The sequence below is a fragment of the Myotis myotis genome, unplaced genomic scaffold, assembly GCF_014108235.1.
Source record: "Myotis myotis isolate mMyoMyo1 unplaced genomic scaffold, mMyoMyo1.p scaffold_m19_p_17, whole genome shotgun sequence".
NCBI lineage: Eukaryota > Metazoa > Chordata > Mammalia > Chiroptera > Vespertilionidae > Myotis > Myotis myotis.
Genome location: NW_023416321.1, coordinates 20,775,976 through 20,800,316, shown reverse-complemented (window position 1 = coordinate 20,800,316; position 24,341 = coordinate 20,775,976). Strand labels below are relative to the sequence as shown.

General features: G+C 38.3%; 1 protein-coding gene across 7 annotated transcripts in view; it reads right to left on the bottom strand.

Annotated features, from left to right (window-relative positions):
- Window positions 1-24,341, bottom strand: part of CLTC (clathrin heavy chain) — a 68,571-nt gene extending 44,230 nt beyond the window's left edge. For 2 of the 7 annotated variants that reach the window (XR_004972791.1, XM_036340162.1), the window contains exons 1-4: window positions 24,044-24,339; window positions 4,442-4,649; window positions 1,076-1,344; window positions 349-510 (exon numbers count right to left, since the gene is read on the bottom strand). Coding sequence is in view for 5 of the 7 variants with exons in the window: in XM_036340162.1 (XP_036196055.1) it covers window positions 349-510; window positions 1,076-1,344; window positions 4,442-4,649; window positions 24,044-24,085 (681 nt within the window). In the remaining 2 variants the exon portion in view is untranslated. Of the gene's footprint in view, window positions 1-348; window positions 511-1,075; window positions 1,345-4,441; window positions 4,650-8,135; window positions 8,160-24,043 lie in introns of those variants that run through there. The other 5 variants (XR_004972792.1, XM_036340158.1, XM_036340161.1 and 2 more) reach the window with 4 other exon arrangements.

Here is a 24,341-nt window from a genome sequence, read left to right as displayed (position 1 = left end):
AATGCAGAGTATAAGCTCCCTCTATTGAATCAGACTCTTTAGATAAAAGGTGCTCAAATGTATACGTTAGCAACCCTAATGAATCTTATGCACAGCAGACTGAAAAACATAGAAGTAAGGCCTTGATAAAGGCAATCAAAATAAAAGTCCTACAGCTGATACTAAAAAGCTGTTAAAGAACATTATTTATTTTAGATAAGTATCACTAGAAGCAGAATTTAAACAGTCATCACAAATCTGAATGTTAGAAGCAAATTAACAAGGAAGAAGACTATTTTGAACTTAGATGACTAATTAGTAGCATAAAGACAAAGAAATTCTAAAATAATTTCCAAAGCCAAAACTTACCTTCCCTCCAGCTTGACCCCGTACTGCAAAACAAAATAACGTTGATTCTTCTGCATTTCCTTCCATCTTAAATTGTGCGAAGCTAGCTGCATGTCCTTCAATGGGCTGAGACACTTTCCTATCTACAGAATACAACTGCATAGCTCCCACCACACGATTTTGCTACAACAGATCAAAGAGAATAAAGTTTGGGGACCCAATCAACCAATAACCCAGATTCATCAACTAGTGAAAATAATTAGAATTGCTTTATCACCTTTAAAAGGATTTACAATTTTTTTTTTAGTCTCTCAATGTAGATTTGATACCGTTTCACTTAAAATTTAGCTCCAAAGATTACCTTATTAAAGCTTAACATGAATGTTTAAAATGTGGCCCATATACGACCATCTATTTATGCTATCTTAAAAAAATATATGTGTAGGAGTACTCATTCTGCAGTAAATGTCCATAATAAATTCCAAATCATTCATACAGGAACTCAATATGCCCACTTAACCTGCAAGTAAGACCTAAAAACACTTGGAAGGAGTACATACTCTGAAATTATGTCAGTATAAAGGCATTACGCCAGCTCTCTCTATTTCTTAAAAAAGAAAAAAGGTCTTCCAAATAAGTCAGATATTACATAACTGAGCATAAAAGACCTAATTTCAAAATAAACTGCATTCTGGGCATATTAGTTCTCTAGACCTTTCTTTATTAAACACTAGAAAAAAAGTGTTACCTGTGCAGATATGCCAGTCAGAAGTAACCACTTTTGCTTTGCATCTGTACGATAATTGATAATCTGGCAACCTGCAAGGCTAGAATGGCGATCAAACATCTTCACTGGCTGAGACTCTCCTTCCATACTCCAGTGGTAAACTGCATTATCCGTAACAAGAGCAACCGTATTCAAAGAGATCCATTTCCAAAAGGTGACATCATCAGTCATGGTATGGGCCTTCATTTTACTTTTCATTTCAATGTTAAATATCTGAAGAGTTTTCCCAGCTGAAACAAAAATTAAGAATTATGAATCACTAAAGAAAGCCACACTTCAGGATAAGTTAATATCTAGCTAGACTAGCTCTGAAACAAGATCTATAACTTCCAAACAAATGGTTCTGTCAGGAGACTATTCAGTAACCAACTACAGAAGTCAAGTTGATAGAGCAGCAACCATTGAAAAGATAGCTGTGACTGGGCAAGCCATCTACATTTGAAGCGAAAACTATATTACCTCTATTAAAGACATTTTAAACAGATAGCATAAAATTCTATAGAATTCTAAACCCCAACTAAAAGTGAGTCTAAAGAACAGCTTGCTTAACAATGGTGGAAAACAAGGTTGAAATCTTATTATTTATAATTAAGAATGTTTACACATTAACTACGTTAGTTGTAGGTACAAAGAACAAAGGAAATCTGACACAAACACATGGAAAAAAATGACTACTTTTTAAAAGGCAGGCATCCCCTATTCAACTAAATCTTGTGGAAACTGCTTTTTGAAAGAGGACCTACTTCAACTCTGCCTTGCACCACGAGAACATAAGGGAAATGCATGCTACATTTAATTGGTGTAAGATACAAAGGAAAAGGTAGCAGAGATGCTAGAGGAAAGGAGAGGGAGACAAAGGAGGACAGTTTCAGATGCTGTTAATATACTGCAGATAGGAACAAAGTTCAAGCTCCATCCAATGAAGACAGCAAACATTTAGTAAAAGAATGAAATTTGAGTGTGTTAAGCGGTCACTGAATCAGATGCAAAGACTGGTATTTATAATTTGAATTCCATCACGATCCAAAAAGTGATTTGGTTTAAATTAATAGAGGTCAAAGCCCACAGATATCACTAGGCTATCTAATCAAGATTAGTCCTTAGAGACTAAGGAAAACTCCATTCCTGAGCCACAGAGAATCTGGATCCTAAAGAACAAAAATTATGGGGGTATGGGGGAGGGGGAGAGAGGAGATGGGACAGGACACAAAACATATGGCTTTGTACCATGACCCTTCTTACCACATGTGTAAGAACTTCTTCCATAAAACACAATATATAAAACACAACCAGACTTGAACAATTGTGAGAGTTATAGTCCTGTTTATAAAAAGAACCAAGATTTAAAACTGGCTTCAAAAGTAAGTACCGTAAGGCCTCAATAGGTTCTGTGACTTTAAGGAAAACAGCAAATAAGGAAACCAATTTTACCATAGGCTAACTGATTTTGAGATAAATTCCTATGGCAGCTCATCAATCTTACAACCAAATGACATTATTCAAGGACCTGCTGTATTTGGAAATTACTTTCCTTTGCTGCCTTCCCCAACCCCTAGTTAGACTTTTATTCTTTTTTTACACAAAAGCGGTTGGAGTACAGTACATGTTATATAAGAGATTTGGGGAGAAGGGAAAGGGATGACAGTTTAACTCTATAGAAAAACACACATGGGCACAAATCTATAATTCTATTATTGTACAATGCTCTGGAAATATTTTCAACTTATTCTTTTTATAAGACAGGACAATAACTAATACAATCTAATTTAAGATAACTCACCATCTGCACACATAAGAAAGCATTAAGAAATGTGATAAGATAACAACAACATTAAAAATAGAAAAGAATGTTGAGAAAATTTAAATGATGGCCTTTTAATAAAAGTGTGAGAGCTATTAAGCAGTTGAATTTAAATTCTTTAAGGAAGCTGAAGGGAAATTAATATTTTAAAGTATAATATGTATTGTTTAATAGAAGCAAAAAGCTCACTATTGAAAAACATGTGGGCCTAGGTGAAAGCTGGATAGATAATCTTTCCTTGGGGTGAGATCAACTCTAATCTTAGACATGGAATGGTAACATCTGTTTGAATATGCTCGGCCCGCTCCCTCCCCTCATTTAATCTCCAACAAGTATTACTACTAAATACGAAGTTTAAATCATGTAAAAAGAAGTCTGTTTAAAAACTTCAGCACTTTTAACAACTCATCCAGAAATTACTAGGATTTTGAGCTAAAAAGAACTGGAAAACTACCCAACCCAATCCTCTCACTTTACAAATGAATAAAAAGTAGGCTTCCTGCATATTTCTGTCTTATCCAAAGTCAGCCTGCTAGAGATGGGGTTGGAAGCAGTGCTTGTACACCTTTTAGGTAACACACTATTTAGCACTGAATGGCTCTACCTATAGACTTAGGTCTCCAATGATTAGCTATGTGATTTTTAAATTTTTAATTGCATTGATTGGGGTGACAGCTATGTGATTTTGAGCAAGGTCTGTTTCCTTATATAAAGATAATTGTATTTATGCCATAAGATTAAAGTAATCTTTATAAAAGTTACATATATGCTCCAAAGACATAAAGTACCTGGTATAATATTACTAGAAACTGGAACTCTTCCTACTATACCAAGAAGAAAAACAAGCAAAGAATAAGCAGTTAAATGCCTTTTTCAGTCATCCAGTTTGTCACCAACTCCTCTCAGAAACTTCTGTTTTAAAAGAGTCAATTACATTCTCACTTTATAGCTCAAAGGAAAAAAATTAATATAGGCTCCCAACCCATGTGAGGTTCTTTAAACTCTATTTAGACTAACAGATTGTTCTGTTCCCTGTGATGACAACTAAAAAGTTAGTCTGAATAAACTCTAACACCCGTAATTTCAAAGCTTTAATACCCACCTATATATAGACACACTTGTAAATTCAAGCCATTTTTAAAACTCGATAACTTAAGTACAAGACAAGTATAAAAAGGGCACAGCAAGAACAGCAAAGTTATAATCATAACAAAGTTCTGCAATGCTTAAGTGCTAATATTAGCAAAATATGTGGTGTTATTCTTTTTAAAGCAGTCTTATCACACTGTGGGCATAAATTTTAAATTTATTTATTTTTTTCCAAGATCTAGCTGAACAGAAAGACATTTTATAGAAACATGCCAAGTAAAAGCCATGACAATAGTTAAAATCAAATTCAGTAAAAGCTTTAACTTTGTAGCTTTATTTAACCAAATCAAAATACTAAAAGAGCTCCTAATTATTGTATTTGAATAAATTATACATAGGAAGAGTTTTAAGAAAAAGAAACCCACAATCTTTTATACCTTTCAATGCAATTACTTTGCTAGCTGGATTCATGATGGCGCTGTCTGCTGAAATTGGTCTTCGAATTGGATTACTTGGGTCATTCATATCAATGATTACCACTTGAGCTTGTTCTCCTACTTTCTCTCGAATGCAGATGAATTTGTCTGACTCCATAGTCAAGGTACTAAAGCCAATGTTTGCTGGGTTTATACCCAGGTTCTGGAGCTAGAGGAGAAACAAACAAACATAAATAAACCACGTTACAAAGTGAATTAGACAGACTTGATATTATTGTATTATCGTCACTACAAATCCTCATTTAACCAGTAATGCTTTAAGTCAACAGTGAAAATCCATTACATATTCAAGTGAGGCAATGGATAGCCAAATAATGGACCGACCACCTGTCCTCCAACAAATATGGCATTCAGTTGTTTTGCTATAACCTTATAGTTACAACTAGAGATGTATAACCTTGTGGTTATAACTAAGAGGCAGAATAAACAGTAAAGGAAAGATTTATATCTGGCTAGCCTTTATGGTTCAAGAACTTTGCAGTCATCAATGTTTCTCAGTTTAAGATCTTTGAACTGTCCTCTCTTTCTCCCTTTAACAGTTAGTAATTACTTGTTCACTTACATTAAACTTCAAAATCTGAAAATTAAGTCACAGAATGAAAAGAATGAAATTTAAAATTTTACAGTTTTCGATCTAAGGGAACTTAGATTAACAAAACCAGACAGACAAGTAAACAAAGTTACAGTATTTTGCAAAAAGTGCAAAAACAAGTGTAAGAGAGATCTTGTCAAAGACCCACAGCTAAGGGAATGTGTTCAAGGGAGAATGCTGGACAGAAGAACATTTGCTAAAACCAAGCAATGTGAAAGTATGGTCTGCTATGGGAACTACAAAGTACTTCTGTAACACTGGGAGTATAGACTATGAACATGGTAATAAGTTAAGGCTATAAAGATAAGCAAGGGCCAGACTGATAAGCTAACTGTACCCCGCTGAGAACCCTGAATTTATTTTTTAGGCAAAGGAAGCTACTTAAGGATTTTAACAAGGAAAATAATGGAATCAGATCTGCTGTGTGTACTCAGAAGATATTCAAGTATTTGCTAAACAAATATAGAGGATCTAAGGATGGTAGGTCTTTAAAACCCAATTAAGGGTATAAAAACAAAAGGCATCTATTAGAAGGAGAGCTCTACCATGAGTGAGTCGTTAATACTCAGGGTGTCTAAAAGTATTAGAACAGATTAAGTCCCACTAAAAGGCTGCCTGAAGACTTTATTAGCCTTAGCCAGACTAGTCTCTCCCCCACTCCCTACCCCCAATAGGTAATTCACAGGGAACAAAATACAAACAAAACAAAAAAATCACAGGGGGGAAAAATCAAGTCTTTCTTCTTCCATTGCCCCCCAGATACCAATTTCCCTTCCCAGAGACCACCGCTGTCACTACGCTCTCTGGATTGGCTAAGCCAAGTTAACTGTATTCCATCTAAATTCTTTTGTCAAATTCTTCTGCTATAATGCTTAATTATAACCAGACTGGGATCCGAGTAAGATACAACCTAAGACTAAGAGACTGCATTTTACTTTCACTCCCCTCCTATACCTCAGTGATTGCAGGCACAACCAATCTGAACACCAGGGCAAGGAGCCAAGCAATTGTCTAACTATTAATTACAAGCATGGTAACAAAGTAGAAGATTAACTAGCTTTACAAGCTCAAGTATATGCTGCCATGCATGGCAAGTATACAAGCTGTGAGATATATAACTTATAATGACTTTGGTTACAATAAAACTTTATGTTATTAATTTTCATTTTTTTTCTTGAGTCTAGCTTTAGTGACCTTTAATTTAAAAAACTAATGGAGGAAGATAAACCATTAAGTAATATCCCGATACATACAAAGGGACTGTGTGGGTGTCTGTCTCGTTTTAGGAGAGGTGTACATAGCTAATTTTCTAAGTAGAGCACCCTCAATAGTTTCCTTCTCAATAACTGGAGAAAACATTCCAGTAGTTCATAAACCTCCTATAAATACATATGTAAAAGCAACATGTTATATTCTAAACTACTCTGTAAAATAAGAATTCTGTTTTTGTCACTACCTAAGGCAATTTTGAGCTTCAATTGTCACAGCTGAAGCCCTAGTGTTTCAGAACAAGTAAAACAGTGCCCTGAATTACAGACTCTGGGTCAAACCACAAATAAATTCAGAGGATTTGTAAGTTTCTGAACCTGCAGCTATTTTCAGAGAATACAATAATGACATCCAAATACGGCCACATTTTATCTTCTCAATTGGCAAAATGTTGCTCTTGCTGATCTTTGAGACACTCTATTTTGAGATGTGCTTGGAAGTTTCTATGATAAAAACTGTTTTTAACTTCAAAGAACTTTTATTTTGCTAGTACAAAATATGAAGAATATGAAGTCAATAAATTTAGGTTAAAAAAGTGACTACTTATTTTTAATAGTTATTACATGTATACAGCAAATTATTCAAACTGTTCAAAAGGGCATATACTATGAAAAGTCACCCATTCCATGTTTCTAGTAGTACCTCCCCCTCCCAGCAATTAGATACTTTTCCATCCATGAGATAACCTATGCATATTTCCATCCTCCCTTAAAAACAAACAAACACTAATGGGACATGCACGAAAGTATACAATTTATCAATTCCTCCTTTGTTAAATTGTTTGTGGGTAGTTTTTATCGCACGCTAACAGGTGGTGCGGGCCATTTTTGCTAATTTTTTTGCGCAAATGGCAACGTTCAGTAAAATTACGATAACTTTAGTTTTACATATTTTTTTTCAATGAAACTTTTTGTGATTTACTATAAAATGTATACTGAATTATTTTTCTTAGAATTGCACTGAATGCGTGGCGAGGCAGAGAATTGTGTGAAGGGATGACTCTACGCAGTTGAATAGATTACCGTTATACCTGGAAGTACATACATAATTCACCATTGTATGTGTTAGAGACCCAAATTTTGTCCTTTGGAATTCGTATATCTGCATGTTAGCATCCCTTTAGAGCAATAAAAAAGTATAAAAATAAACGTATTTATACGTTACCCGCATTCTACCGCTAGTCTATAAAAAACATATTAATACGTGTCCCGCACTCTACTACTGGTCAACGTAAAACGTATAAATACGTTTCCCGCATACAGTGTTAAAGAAAACCACCCAAACATTATAACTCATTTGGTTTCCAGACTAGATTTTGACACTGGCCTACAAGTGGCACAACTTTAGGACTGAACACTTATGCCGAGTTTAGATTCCAAAAAGCAAGTAACAGATTTATTGTTAATCAATCAACCCAAAACTCTAAAGTGCCCTAAGAGTTACAGGTTATAAATGATATGAAAGTATTTCCTTTTCCCTCCCCCCAATTTAGATGAACATGCCTGGGGATAAAAGTAAGACACTAACTGCAGTCTTAGTTGTTAGTGAGAAATATCATTTCAGATTCCCCGTAATTTGGACAACAAAGAAGGTTCTTCATTCAAGAAGACAATTACTGTCTAAATGTATAACTTTGATTATAAAATGCAAGCGCCATACAGAATTAACTGGTTCTGTGGATTGCATCAGAGCTAAAACATTTAGGCTAGATCCCAGTTTTGCCACTTAAATACAGCATAGGCAAATCAGTTACCTCTGTATGTATTTCCTCACCTGAAACATCTGAAGTGACAGTAGCTATCCCACGGCTGTGAGGATTTAATATGAAGTGCTTAGAACAATGCCTGACACATAGTAAAGGCTCAATAGATACCATTAGTACAAACAACACACCTCAAGGTTAGAATTTTTTTGTATTTTCATGTTATTATCTGCTTAATTCAGCTGTCCTAAACGTTGGCTGAAACTCTGGGTGTGAATTTCTTTTGACTACTGATAATAGATAAGTGGTCTCTTGAGTGCTTAACTTACTCAGATACTGAAATGCCCTTTTTTCCTTTTCTGACAAAAGGAATTACACTTAAAAACTTCCAATTCTGCTCTTTAATTTGCCTAACTAAAGTAGGTAGAGACTAGATTACAGCTGTGGGCAAACTACAGCCCGTTTGAAATGAATAAAACTAAAAAAAAAAAAAAAAAAAAAAAGACCGTACCCTTTTATGTAATGATGTTTACTTTGAATTTATATTAGTTCACACAAACACTCCATCCATGCTTTTGTTCCAGCCCTCCGGTCCAGTTTAAGAACCCATTGTGGCCCTCGAGTCAAAAAGTTTGCCCACCCCTGGACTAGAATCTTCAATACGATGTAACATGGAACCATGTAATCCTAAGTAACCCTATTTTAGTTCCTATTTTTAGGGGCATCATGGACACAACAATATTGCTAAAGCATTCTAACAAACCTGACCAACATGTTACAGTTCGCTGAGTGAGCAATCCGGGATAGCTAATACAAACAGATGGTATATGGTCAGTATCATCAAAATTCTCTTTACCCTAAAGAGAACTGGAAGGTACAATGAAAAGTAGGCACACATTTCTCTCCTCAATGTGCAGAAGACTTGGTTCAAAGACACAGTCAGTCTCTCTCTCTCTCTCTCTCTCTCTCTCTCTCTCTCTCTCTCAAACATTCCAAAACCAAACTTTCCCAGTGTTTCCTAATCTGCCCATGGACCACAATTCCAGGTCAATTTATGCAACTAAACTTTAAGCTCAAGTAAAAGAACTTGCCTAAAGAATGAAAACCACCCTAGCTGGTTTGGCTCAGTGGATAGAGCATTGGCATGTGGACTGAGGGTCCTAGGTGAGATTCCAGTCAAGGGCACATGCCTGGGTTGTGGGCTTGAACCCCAGTGGGGGCGTGCAGGATGCAGCTGATCAATGATTCTCATCATTGATGTTTCTATCTCTCTATTCCTCTCTGAAATCAATAAAAGTGTATTTTAAAAAAATGTAACCATCAAAAGCATGAAAACCTCTTCTATCTATGCTATTTAATATGCCTAACCCAGGTCATTGAGGTCAGAATCTTCTGACACACAAGAACAACATTTCCAGGCCCTAACCAATATGCTCAATTAATATTTGACAAAGGAGGCAAGAACATACAATGGAGCCAAGATAGTCTCTTCAATAAATGGTGTTGGGAAAATTGGACAGATATATGCAAGAAAATGAAACTAGACCACCAACTTACACCATACACAAAAATAAACTCAAAATGGATAAAGGACTTAAATGTACGACAGGAAACCATAAAAATTCTAGAAGAATCCAAAGGCAACAAAATCTCAGACATATGCCGAAGCAATTTCTTCACTGATACAGCTCCTAGGGCACTTGAAACTAAAGAAAAAAATGAACAAATGGGACTACATCAAAATAAAAAGCTTCTGCACAGCAAAAGAAACCATCAACAAAACAACAAGAAAACCCACTGTGTGGGAAAACATATTTGCCAATGTCATATCTGATAAGGGCCTAATCTCCAAAATTTATAGGGAACTCATACAACTTAACAAAAGGAAGATAAAAAATCCAATCAAAAAATGGGAAAAGGACCTAAATAGACACCTTTCAAAAGAGGACATTCAGAAAGCCAAGAGACATATGAAAACATGCTCAAAGTCACTAATCATCCGAGAGATGCAAATCAAAACAACAATGAGGTACCATCTCACACCTGTCAGACTGGCTATCATCAACAAATCAACAAACGACAAGTGCTGGAGAGGATGTGGAGAAAAAGGAACACTTGTGCACTGCTGGTGGGAATGCAGACTAGTGCAGCCACTATGGAAGACAGTATGGAGTTTCCTTAAAAAACTGAAAATGGAACTCCCGTTTGACCCTGTGATCCCACTTCTAGGAATATATCCCAAGAAACCAGAAACACCAATCAGAAAGGATATATGCACCCCTATGTTCATAGCAGCACAATTCACCATAGCTAAGATCTGGAAACAGCCTAAGTGCCCATCAGTAGATGAATGGATTAGAAAACTGTGGTACATCTACACGATGGAATACTATGCTGCCCTAAAAAGGAAGGAACTCTTACCATTTGCAACGGCATGGATGGAACTGGAGAGCATTATGCTAAGTGAAATAAGCCAGTCAATGAAGGAAAAATACCACATGATCTCACTCATTCATGGATAACAGAGACCATTATAAACTTTTGAACAATAATAGATACAGAGGCAGAGCTGCCTCAAACAGATTGTCAAACTGCAGCGGGAAGGCCGGGGAGGGTTGGGGGGCAGGAGGTAGGGGGGGTAAGAGATCAACTAAAGGACTTGTATGCATGCATATAAGCATAACCAATGGGCATAAGACACTGGGGGATAGGGGAGGCTAGGGGACTGTCTAGGGCGGGGGGATAAAATGGACACATATGTAATACCCTTTGTAATACTTTAAGCAAGCAATAAATAAATAAATAAATAAATAAATAAATAAAACAACATTTCCAGCCCTGGCCAGATAGCTCAGATACACCAACATTGGGGGCTCTATCCCCAGTCAGGGCACATACAAGAATCAACTAATGAATGCATAAATAAGTGGAAAACAAATTAATGTCTGTCTCTCTCTCTCTCTCTCTCTCTCAAATAGAGAGAGAGAATATTATCAGAACAAATGATGAAGTCTGAATTAAGCCTGAGATTAGATAACAGTATTCTGTCAAAGTCAATTGCCTCTGTTTGATCATCTTAGTGTCTTTATAAGACCATTTTGTTATTCTTACTAAATATACAATAGAGTATGTAATGGTAAAGAGGTATCACATCTACAAAGTACTTTCAAGCAATTTAGTTAAATAGTTTTTATGTATAGAGACAAAAGAGGATAAATCACATGTAGTTAAAAAAATGTTAAGAACTAAAGAATCTGGGTAAAGGATGTATATGGGAATTCTTTATACCATTCTAACTTTTCTGTAAATCTGAAACTCTGTAAAAAATGCTTTTTAAAAGAATCTTAAGAGACACAATTGAAAGCAACATGCAGCTCTTGCTTGGATCCTGATTTAGACATACCAGTAACATTTGAAGACAATCAGACAAATCTGAATTTGGACTGATTTTTAGATATTGAGGGATTATTATATAAGGAGGCTTTAATGATAACATGATTAGGAAAAGATTTCCTTATTTTCTAATGATGCATGGTGGAGTATTTAGAGGTGAAATGTCACCATAGCCTGAATTTCTTTAAAAGTCTAGATAATTTGGTATATGATATATGACTCTCCTCAGTTTTATGAAAGCTTGCAAATTTATCTTTTTAAATGTTTTTTGTAAAAAATAGAGTAATCTTTGTTCTTCTACAGGTTGCAGAACTTGAGATGTAATTGTAAGAAAGACTTTTATTAGGCAATTTACCTGTAGGGCAGGAAGGAAGACTACAACTTCAAAAGGTAAACATGAAAATTAGTCAAAGCATGAAATAACTCAAGCTCTGTAAGGGAGCTGTATACTGGGAGGTTTGCTACTCTGTCCAATATGGCAGCCAGTGGTTACATGCAGGTATTTAATTTTGTTAATAAATTTAAATTTAGTCCCTCAGTCACATTGGCCACATTATAAGTACTCAACAGCCACATGAGACTACTGTACTGGATGGCTCAGAATACAGAACATTTCCATCATTGTACAGTTCTATTAGAGAGCACTGTTTTCAGAAGCTTTTCTTGGGAGTCCAACAAGAAGAAAAGAAAAACTTTAACATTAAACTCTGGCAAAATATGAAGAACAATTGGTATAGAGACACACTCATGTTATACATGATTTCAGACAAGACAGGAAGAAACAAAAAAATATTAAACTTCCAGGTTTCAGAGTCCAGTTATTTGCAGAAGACTGCGGGGTGAACTGGGCTTTGTCTTTCCTGTCTTGGTTTTGAAACTATACTTGATTTGATTGTCAAAATGGCAAACACAAAAGAGAAAGCATCCATTCATGCTTGAGGAGGAAGGAATGCCTAGGACAGGTGCTGCATGAAAGTGATTCAACACACAGCAAGCACTTAGAACAGTGTGGGTCACATAAATACTCTCTATTTTAGGGACTTCTGTCCTTTTATAGTTATCTAGCTCTGAGACTATGGTATCTTGACATGTCCTATTCTAAAACAGACTAGAGGTCCAGTGCATGACATTCATGCACTGAGGGGTGAGGGGTGGGGGAGGTCCCGGCCTAGACCCTCTCACAGTCTGGGACCCCTCGGGGGATGTCCGACTGTTGGCTTAGGTATTTCAGATGAAACTATTCTGTAAGTGCTCTACATATAGTCCTATTTCAGTTACTTATATAAATGAATCTTGTATCTTGGTAAAGACTTGATAGGTGCCATCACTACAGAGTTAAGAAGTCGGACACCCTGAGGGGTCCTTAGCGCTGCTGCTGCTGCTGAGCCTGGCTTCTGACTGAGCAGAGCTGCTCCTGTGGGAGCGCACTGACCACCAGGGCAGCTCCTGCGTTGAGCGTCTGCCCCCTGGTGGTCAGTGCGTGTCACAGCAAACGGTCGTTCCACTGTTAGGTCGATTTGCATATTAGTCTTTTATTATATAGGAAGATACAGTTGGCTCTGATTTTATGCTTCTGACAATATACAGTCAAACATAGGGCAGGCCGATATGCTTTGTTCAAAACCTATATTATAAAGACAACTAGAGAAACTTTCATACATCAAGGATCAGGAAACCTAGTGATGGTGAGTCAGAACATTAGTGATCAAACTATGAAAATATTGTTAAAGGGACAGAATGAGCTATGTGTGTGTGTGTGTTTTAAATATAACTTTTTAAAGTTTTTATTTTTTATTGATTTCAGAGAGGAAAGGAGAGGGAGAGAGAGAAACATCAATGATGAGCGAGAATCACTGATCAGCTACCTCCTGCACACCCCCATACTGGGGACTGAGCCCACAACCCGGGCATATCCCCTGACTAGGAATTGAACTGTGCCTCCTGGTTCATAAGTTTACGCTCAACAACTGAGTCACACTGGCCAGGCTGAACTATGAGTATATTTAACCCAAATAGTAATACATTTTGACTAAAGACTCTCCGTTAACACAGTCTCTATCTCAGCAATCAATCACAATTGTGTTTATGCCTACAAACATCACATAATTAAAGGAGTAATAGGTTTGCTTTGAGCCTACTAATTTCACCCAGCAGTTCTTACATTTGATCAGATAGGAATACTCATTGGAAACAGGCTTTTTTATAAGCATATCCGGGCAGTTTGCCTCCTAATGAATGACTAGTAAATGCAGCACAGAACTCATTTACCAGCTGTATCAGCTGAAAATCAAAATACATTAAAACTTGTGTTTATGCCAGCATTACTAAGAACTTATGTTTCACAATTAGTGCTTGGCTTTACACTTTACAGATCCTTCCTCCTTATTTCATCTGAATAGTTAGGATGAAAAGGAAGTATGACCTACTGTATTTCAGATGAAACTATTCTGTAAGTGCTCTACATACAGTCCTATTTCAGTTACTTATATAAATGAACCTTGTATCTTAATAAATATTTTATAGGTGTTATCACTACAGAGTTAAGAAGTCAACAATTTTAGAGACTTGCTGATACCTGGATGTAACTCAATACAGGTATTTTTAAGTTAAGCGCTTAAAGATTTGATTAACTTCCTATTCCAAGTATTTCACTCAGCATAATTTCCTTTAAAAGTTCCAAACACCCTCCACCTTCACTAGTATCCACCACAGTGAAAAAATATGCTGACAGAAGCTATTTCAGTAAGCCCTTCCAGGAAGCTAGCAGAATGTCACATAAAAATTGCAGTTGCTGTCTTCTACAGGAAATGAAGAAAAATGCTGAAAATGCAGCATTCCTTTAGTTCTTCTATCAACAGGATACCAGCCATTGTTTTCTGTGTGCTCCACATTTTAAGCAACAAATAAAAATGCCTTTAATTCTATAGATTTGTTTATACTCCCTAAAAACCTCTGAGACAATTACTGTCTCTTAGGAGAAATCTTAACGTTGGTCACTCACTCCAAATTGTTTTATTCTTTTTATTATTACTATTATTATTGATTTGAGAGAGAGAGGGTGAAGGGAAGAAAAAGAGAGGGAGAAAGAAACACCGAGTATTGTCCCGCTTATTTATGCATTCATTGGTTGATTCTTGTATGTGTCCTGACTGGGGATTGAACCTGCAATCTTGGCGTTTGGGGCAACCCTCTAACCAACTGAGCTACCAGGCCAGGGCCAAATTGTCACAGTGGAGACAGGAACTGAAGACTATTAGCTTTGATAAACTATTAGGAGAATCAAAGAGAATTTTTCCTACTTGTAGCCAACTACTTACTAGAAAATTTAAAAATGTTAAGACTAGCTCTGGCTGGGTAGCTCAGTTGTTTAGAGCATCGGCCTGATATACCCAAGTTGCAGGATTGATTCCCCATCAGGGCACATACAAGAATCAACCAATGAATGCATAAATAAGCGGGACAACAAATAATGTCTGTCTGTCTGTCTCTCCCTTCCTCTCTCTCTCTAAAATCCATAAATAAATAAAAAATTTTAAAGAAAACTAAGACTGGTATGATTTTTTATCAGGAAAGGGGTGTGCCCTGGATTCTTGCAGATTCACCCCCCACCTTTTTTTTATTTTTATTTCAGAGAGGAAGAGAAAGACAGAAACATCAGCCCTAGCTGGTTTGGTTCAGTGGGTAGAGCGTTGGCCTGTGGACTGAAGGGTCCCGGTTGGATTCTGGTCAAGGGTGCATGCCTGGGTTGCGGGCTCAATCCCCAGTACGGAGCATACAGGAGGCCGTTGATCAATGATTCTCTCATCATTGATGTTTCTATCTCTCTCTCCTTCCTTTTCTGACATCAATTAAAAAATATATGTTTTTTAAATTATAAAATAACGAACTTGGAAATGGTTTTCTACTCTTCACATTTCAGAAACCATTTTTTAAAAATATTTTTTTATTGATTTTAGAGAAGAAGGGAGAGGGATAGAGATAGAAACATCAATGATGAGAGAGAATCATTGATCGACTGCCTCTTGCGCGCCCCCTACTGGGGATTGAGCCCACAACCCAGGCATGTGCCCCCAGCTGGAATCGAACCTAGGACCCTTCAGTCCGCAGGCCGATGCTCTATCATAGTGGTTCTCAACCTTCCTAATGCCGCGACCCTTTAATACATTTCCTCATGTTGTGGTGACCCCCAATTTCATTGTTACAAATTGAACATAATTAAAGCATAGTGTTTAATCACAAAAACAATATGTAAATATATGTGTGTTTTCCGATGGTCTTAGGCGACCCCTGTGAAAGGGTCGTTTGACCCCCAAAGGGGTCGCGACCCACAGGTTGAGAACCTCTGCTCTATCCACTGAGCAAACCGGCTAGGGCTCAGAAACCATTTCATTTAAACTCTCCATAGGCATTTTTTACATCAGTGTCTTCATTAGCACTGGAAAGTCATCTCTATTCCATCAACTTTATTTATTTATTTATTTTTTAAGAGGAAGGAAGAGGGAGAGTTAGAAACATTGATGAGAAACATCAATCAGCCGCCTCCTGCACCCCCCCACACTGGGGATGTGCCCACAACCAAGGTACATGCCCTTGACTGGAATCAAACCCAGGACCCTTCAGTCCGCAGGGCGACGCTCTATCCACTGAGCCAAACCGGCTACGGCCAAAGCTTTTTTTTTGGTGCAATCACTGAATTTTATAACATGCCTTGAATTTCTATTTGCATATTATGACAGTCAATTTCACTTGCTTGGATTATGATCTCCAGGAATATACCCCTAAGGGATTGCTTTTTGAAGAATGTTCAAAGCCAGCTGTTTGCCAAGATGAGTGTATATGAACAGTCTCTGGCTTTACTCTGCCCACTTTGGTGGTTGTTTTTTTTAATTGATTGAGAGAGAGAGAGAGAGAGAGAGAGAGAGAGAGAGAGAGAAACATTGATTTTCTGTTCCAGGCATTTATACATTCATTGGTTGATTCTCTTTTCTTTTTAATTAAAATTTTTATTGATTTTAGAGAGGAAGGGGGAGAGAAACACTGATTCCTTGCTCCACTTGTTTATGCATTCATTGGTTGACTGTGTCCTGACCAGGGACCAAACCCTCACCTTGGCATATGGGGATGATGCTCTAACCAAGTGAGCTCCCCGGCCAGGGCCACTTTGGCAGTTTTAAAGCCCTCTTTCTTTGATGAGCAGCTGGTCAGAAACAGATGAAAGCAAGTCCCCTTTTTCATCTACTAAGATTCCCACAGATTCAATTGATGGGGTCATCAAAAACTGCAATGCCCAGGACCCCCAGTGTGCATCACTATGAGTTCTTCCCTACCCTACTCTAGAAATGGACTAAATACAGAAAATAATAAGCAGGAAAAAGTCTGGTATAACTTCAAGATCTTGACTTCTGTAACTAGGTAGATGTGGTTTTTTCCTTTAGCATGGCACATATGTACACCTCAAATGGATAAAGGGAGACTCCCTTCCAGCACAGAAAATACTGTTTTAATTTAATAAATGAGGTAGTTAAGAAAAGCTAAAACGACAAAGCTTGGGTTAAATATCTTGAGATATTTTCCACAATTGGACACTGCAGAATTTTAATTTTTTTAATGTGATGAAATGGTTTTAATGGTCTCATTTTTTATTCATTCAGAATAAGCTTTAAAATTTGCTTTACTTACTTAAAATTTAAAGAAATGTCTTTATTTACCCAATCATTCAGAACAGGAAGTACTAATATTACTTGGAAGTTCTACTTCCCAAGCACAATCTTACCAGTTTGTAATCACTTTCCCCTCTACGGTTATACTAGTTAAACTGAGCAAGCATATTCTACTCCTACTTTACTCCTGCTCAAGCATAATCATCTTCCTACAGTTCTATTCAACTTTTACGTTAGTCTAAGTACAAAAAAATGCATAATATAGTAAGACAGAAAGCAGAAGCTTCCTGCTTTCACTAGTGGCTTTTCAGACTGGGACACATTTATCCTCTTGTCATCGAGGAAATGTCTCTAGAAAAGTTTAAGAAGTTCAGGCTTATGAGAGGGATTTGATAATCGTGGTTAGAAGTCAATCTGATCCCCAATCATTCTGCACAATTTTCTAGTGGAAACTTGGATAAAACCCTTTAAAAACATCTGTTTAAGGCATAAAAAATTCAAATGTTGGTTCACTGGCCTCTACTTTCAAATATAAAACTAGGAGGATGTGTATGTACATCGAAGAACACCACAGCATACATACAAACTGGTATATTTTGCAGTTCAAATTTTACAGATGAGGCAATGTATCACAAAAGAAGAGCAAGTATTGGTCTGACCACCCATCATTAGCTGTGTGACTCTACAAGTTAACAGCTATGAATTTGTTTCTCCATCTACAAAATAAGTCTAACCCTATCTATCTGAAGGGAATGTCTTGCTAATAAAATGAGATCATGAACATAAACTGTTTAATAGAGTTCTTAGCACACAGTAGGTACTCAAACAGCTATTTATTTTGATCTTGTAGATTTCAGAGCAATTAAGATTTAATGGATAGTTATGTCCTCTAAACTAGGACAAAATTTCTTAAATTATGTCTTTCATAATACAAAAGAGACACAAAATCCAAGTCTGACAGATGGGTTTTGCATAATACATCCAGATCCAAACCTTCTGCCATCCCATTGAGAGTTAAGAGCATTAGTCACAGGCACTTGGCAGGAAGGGGCGGGGGGTGGAGGGTGGGGGGTGGGAATACATAAAGCTGTAAACTTTGTTATGATTTACAAATTGATATTATGAAGTAGCTATAGTGTGTTGTGTATGTAAATCAATTAGGGAAATAGTCTCATTCTAATAATATAGGACTAAAATATCAGCAATGAACTCACTTCCCATCTAAATGAGAACATTTACTTCAATTCTTCCATCTTACAGGACATATAAAACAACATATTCAAAGGTGGATATTTTATCAGACATAATTTAGGTCTCTCAAATATTTCTGACCAAGGAACAGTAATTAAAAGTGTATCAATGGTACACAATGAGTGCTCATAGTAATATAATATAGTATTTTAAAAATTCTTCTTTTGGGCACAGTTTTAGAGCAGTATTAGTGATCAATTTTGTATCATTAATATTTGTATTAAATTCTGCACAATATCAAACATTAGATAACATCCATGGTTGCAATCATGTGTGGATCGTCTTTATAAACTAATCGATGCAAGCATGAATGCAAGCTGCAGTCAGTCTTGTTCACCATGCTGTCCTTAGGCTAACATAGTTGCTGATATGTGATAAATGCTCAAATCTTAGGTAGATATCAAATATTTATGAACCATAAAAATCTAGGTATGCAAATTAAACGTTCAAAGATACCTGAAAAAAAAAGTACTGGACACGAATTATATATCTACCAATTAATGCTCTGAAAGTGCTACACCAAGTACTTTTCACACCATGATCTCAGACCTTCACAGTAACTTTGTAAGGCAGCTATGCCTATTTTTCAAAGATGAAGCAAGAACCTGTGTTCTCCAATACTGTAACCATATTTCACAAGCCATAAGTGGTACTGACCACTTGAAATGTGGGTACTGTGACTGAATTTATTTTAAAATTAAAATTAAATAGTTACTAATGATCAGTTATTTATGGAAAACTTAAGTGTGCTTGTAATAATCTAGGTACGCAAATCTGCTTTTCCAACTGCAAATTTTATGAAAGCTAAATAAGATCAAACATTCCCCATGAAAATAGGGTATGACTGAGACTTGCTCTAAGTGTCATATACACATCAGATTCTGAAAATTCAGTACCCCCCTAAAATATCTCATTTGAAAATTTTATACTGATTACAGGTTGAAATTGTAACATTTGGGATATACTGAGTTACATAAACATGCTAAAATTAATTTCATCTGTTTTTTAATATAGTCACTGGAAAATATAAAATTATATATATTGCTCTTACTATTTTTCTATTGGACAGCAGTGGTCTTGACAACCCCCAAACCCCTAATCTGTCTACTATACCACATCATTAAACACATTTTAAACCAGTAGAGAAATTATTTTGGGGCAAAGTCCAACAACAAAAAAAGCATACCAGGATACTGCGTAACTTCTCTTTAAAAACAAACAAAAAACTGATTTTTAGAGAGAGGAGGGAGAGAAACACTGATTTGTTGTTCCACTTAGTTATGCATTCATTGATTGATTCTTGCATATGCCTTGACAGAGAATCATACCCAAAACCTTGGCATATCGGAACAACAGTCTAATCACCTCTAATTACAGCCAGGGCTATATAACTTCTCTAAAGCCAACCATCCTATTTCTTTGGAATAGTTCGTGAGAAGACCTAGGTTGACATTGTGTTTGAGTCTCACTTTCTTCAACTGTTTAAGGAGGATGTGGGGGATTAAGTGAAGACCTGAAAGCACCCAGCCACATTCATAGGATACAAGAGGCTCTCACAAGTCTGCTTCTCCCTCCATTCCAGGGGTCCTCAAACTGCGGCCCGCGGAAAACATTTACCCGAAAAAAAAATCTTGTGAAATGTAATTCAGGTAACATAGGTTGAGGTTTCTGAAATCATGTATTTTATTGCACACTAAAATAAAAATGATTGAGGTTCTACACACACACACACACACACAAACACACACACAGTTCCATGTCTTAAATTATTTCCTAGAGAGTGAAAGCACAGTCCCTAGAATTAGCCGCCCGCCTTTAAGCTGAGTAAATTGACCATTAGGAAAATTCTGAAAAACATGATACATCTTAAACCTGGAAGCTATTCCCGGGATGGACTGCAGCATAACTCCAAGGCAGTTGCCTCTTTCAGGCAGTACAGTTAAGCATACAGCACATCCCAGCAATACCAAGCATTGTTTGTTCTTTGCAAACCACAATAACCACAGCAAGAACTTCTATCATTCAACTCACACCACCTTCCAGTTCTGCATGTATGGATTAAAGGGAAAAGAACAGGGTTGGGAGATTTTTTAATTGCAGACTCAAGGAACCTGGGACATAGTGCAATGTGTCAGTTGGCATAAACATACTTTATGTGCCAAGAATTGAGAACTGCAAGCACCATTTTACATGTATAGCCTAGGATTTTTTTCCCCAGAATCTGCAACTCTTAACAATGTCTTGCTCAATTGGGCAATCATCTATTGACTGCTATCAGCCTAAATATCCTAAAAAAGAAGAAAAAAAAAAAACACTTCATAACTTATAATATTAATATTTATTTGCTGTATAGCTCCAAGCCCTAATGACAGATCCTTCAGCTGGCCAAAGTATGTACATGTTACAAAAATAAATTCATTTACAGTTCACATTTTAAAGCTTTCACAAGCTAACTCCACATTCAAGTTCCTCAATTCTTGTTCCTAATTTTTATCCTAAGTATTTCAAAGTGTTTTCTGCTACTTAGCAAACTGGCAGGGACTCAGATGTCAGACCTAAAACGCCAATTAAAATAATCCTTATTAATTTTTTAAAAGGGAAGAGATAAAAATAAGAAGTCAGGAGATATATATCCTGGAAGAGGTTGACTAGTGACTGGGGGCTCTGTGCAATTAATCATTATCAGCTGAAGAATACAGTCAAAATAGCAAGCTTAAGTTTAGACATGGCATATTACTCCAAAATAAATGAATGAGTGAAATCTTCAAGTGTAACTGAAAAGCTGCTTTACATTCAAAACTCCAAATATTTGAAAAGGAAATGGCTTCACTCCAGTATTTGCAGAAATTCTGACTCCCTTAGAAATCAAACCCATATTAAATCTGTTTTCAATTAGTGACAAGGTTGGATTCCAATCTTTGGGTTTATTTAACAATTTTTATTTCCTCATTAATAGAAATGAAAAACTATTGCCCAAACCACCATTAGTCAAGAAATGAGATTTGTTTTGGCTCAGTTCGTTGGGCATAGTCCTACATAAAGAAGGGTTGCTGGTTCAATTCCTGGTCAGGGAGTATGCTCAATTCCCGTGTGTGTGTGTGTGTGTGTGTGTGTGTGTGTGTGTGTGTGTGTTGGGGCAGGGAGTATGCTCAATTCCCGTGTGTGTGTGTGTGTGTGTGTGTGTGTGTGTGTGTGTGTTGGGGCAGGGAGTATGCTCAATTCCCGTGTGTGTGTGTGTGTGTGTGTGTGTGTGTGTGTGTGTGTGTGTGTGTTGGGGCAGGGAGTATGCTCAATTCCCGTGTGTGTGTGTGTGTGTTGGGGGAGGCAGTGGAAGTAGGGGAGGCGTGCTGGGGGGACCAATCAATGTTGCATTCTCACATCGATGTTTCTCTCCCCCACTTCTATAAATCAGTAAAACTATTTTTTTAAAGAAATGAGATTTAATAGTGGGCTATACCTCTACCTTATAAACAGCAATTGTGCCTTCTTCTCCGTGTATGATTTTACAAACATTTGTCTGCAAAATGATTATGTATGCATCAGATGCACTGCAGTGTAAGTAAGGAGCCTGGTTTCCTCCACACCCAAGAACATTGTTTTCCTAACCCTTCACATTCACTTATACTTCACTGTAACAGAAATAACCATAGTAATTAAAACTTAGATTGAGCATAATTTCTGTGTCCATTCTGTCACTTAACATTTTTTTTTAAAATATATTTTATTGATTCTTCACAGAGAGGAAGGAAGGGAGAGGGACAGAGAGCTAGAAACATCGATGAGAGAGAAACATTGATCAGCTGCCTCCTGCACACTCCCCACTGGGGATGTGCCCACAACCAAAGTACATGCCCTTGACTGGAATCGAACCTGGGACCCCTGAGTCCACAGGCCGACGCTCCATCCACTGAGCCAAACCGGTCAGGGCTGTCACTTAACATTTTTAACCTATTATAAAATAATGTCCCATTACTTCAAATGAATGATCTGAAAACCAGAGATGACTGAAGAAAGTGCATTACTTAACTCATCTTTTGAGTAAAGATTATTGCCCTGGCTGGGCTGCTCAGTTGGTTAGCGCAGCGTCCGGATATGCCAAGGTTGCAGGTTCGATCCCCAGTCAGGGTACACACAAAAATCAACCAATCAATGAATAAACAAGTGAAACAATCGATGTTTCTCTCTCTCTCTCTCTCTCTCTCGTCAATTAATAAAGAAATTTTTAAAAAGACCATTCATTACATTTGAGGACTTAAACGAAAATAATTTATTGCTGATGTAAGCAAAGGTGATAAACCTGTAAAGAAGTATAAAATTATGTTACTGATAGCCTGGATATTACCTTTTTATTAACAATAATCCTTTATGTACGTAATAACAATGGGGGAAAGTAAATGAAATTAGCCTTCAATGGTCAAAGTGTCCAAAAGGGCACTAATATTAGTGTTATGTCAAACCATGGCATCTTTCATCATGAAATTAGCCCTTCAGAAGGTTGAGCTGAGGCAGGCCTCTTTAAGGGATATTTGGGATGAATGTATTATTTCAGCCAAAGTGCAACCAGGATTGGTGAACCAGGAAGAAGCTCAGAAAAGGCTTAATTCAGTCAAGCCCTCCCATGATCACCTGCCTGGGCCCTCCATGGGCATGCTGCCAGATAAGACAGCATGCTGCCGACAGGATAATGCACCAGGGGGAAGAATTCTAGAACCTACTAAAAGGAAACCAATTACAGACCAAATAACTGTGCCTATCTCCAGAGGAGGTGAGCTCTATCCCCCCAGGGCTGTGTTCAATTCCACGCAATCCTGAGGGAGGGAGGGACTCACGCCCACAAGCACCTGCTAAACTCCAGCAGACTCCGAGATAACCTGGGAATAACTCTTCCGTACCCTCTAGACTAGAACCAAAGGGGATCAGAGCCACGCCACCCCAGAGACATGAAGAAAAGGGGGGGGAAACGCGAGTTCCCCTAGGGACCTTGACCCCACGCACGCTGAGATCGACACCGCCCTAAGAACCACGTTCCCCCATCCTACCCTCCTGCAGTTCCCTCCCGAGTGACCTTCTTCCTCCTGCCTCCGGGAAAGTGAGAGGCCAGCCACCGCCATTCCTCCCCACCCCCCCGGGAGAAGGTGTCTTTCTCAGCCGAGAGCCGCCAAGGGAGGAAGAAAAAAGGCTGCTCCTCCCCAACCCACCCGCCCCGCAACGCCTGGGTGCCGACACGATGGGGGAAAGGGAAGAGGAAAGCCATGGGAGGTGACAGCCCGACACGGGCCGAGGCGAGGAGGTCTCAGCTGCGGGAGAAACGCGGGAGAATTCTTCCACCCCCACCCTCCCCAAATGAATGAACTGGGTAAAACGGAGAAGGGGGTGCAGCTAGTATGCGCAGTTCTTGCCCCCCAGGAAAGAGAAGACAGAAAGGCCCTCGAAACCGGGACTGGCTTCGCTGCCCTGCGCACCCCGACTCTCGCCATTCCCATCCACACCTCTCACCATGTAACCCTTTCTTCCCAAGATAGCGCCCCCCTCCTCCATCTACCTCAGGCACCAATACCCCCCCCGCCCCCACCGCCACCACACCTCCGATAGTGCCTTCTGCTTGGGCCCAGAATCCGGCTTTTCCCTTCCGACCACCCTCTCCACAGCCCTCACCAGCCCCGGCCGAGCCGCACCTGGAGATGCTCCTGAAAACGAATTGGCAGAATCTGGGCCATGGCGCTGTCGGGGGTATGGGCTCCTCCTGTCACTGGGGCTGCGGGGCAGCGGCTGCCCGGACTCTCCAAGGGAGAGGAGGAGAAAGGGGAGGGGGTAGGCTGGGCTCAGCAAGATACTCTCCGGGGACGCAGGAAACTGGCAGACAGACGAGAGCTCGGGTCGGGGGCGGAGGCTCCAGGGTCCGGGACAGCCGCAATGGCGGAACCGGGCGCAGCGCAGACTCCGGAAACGGCTGAGCCCTGCGGAGGGATCCCG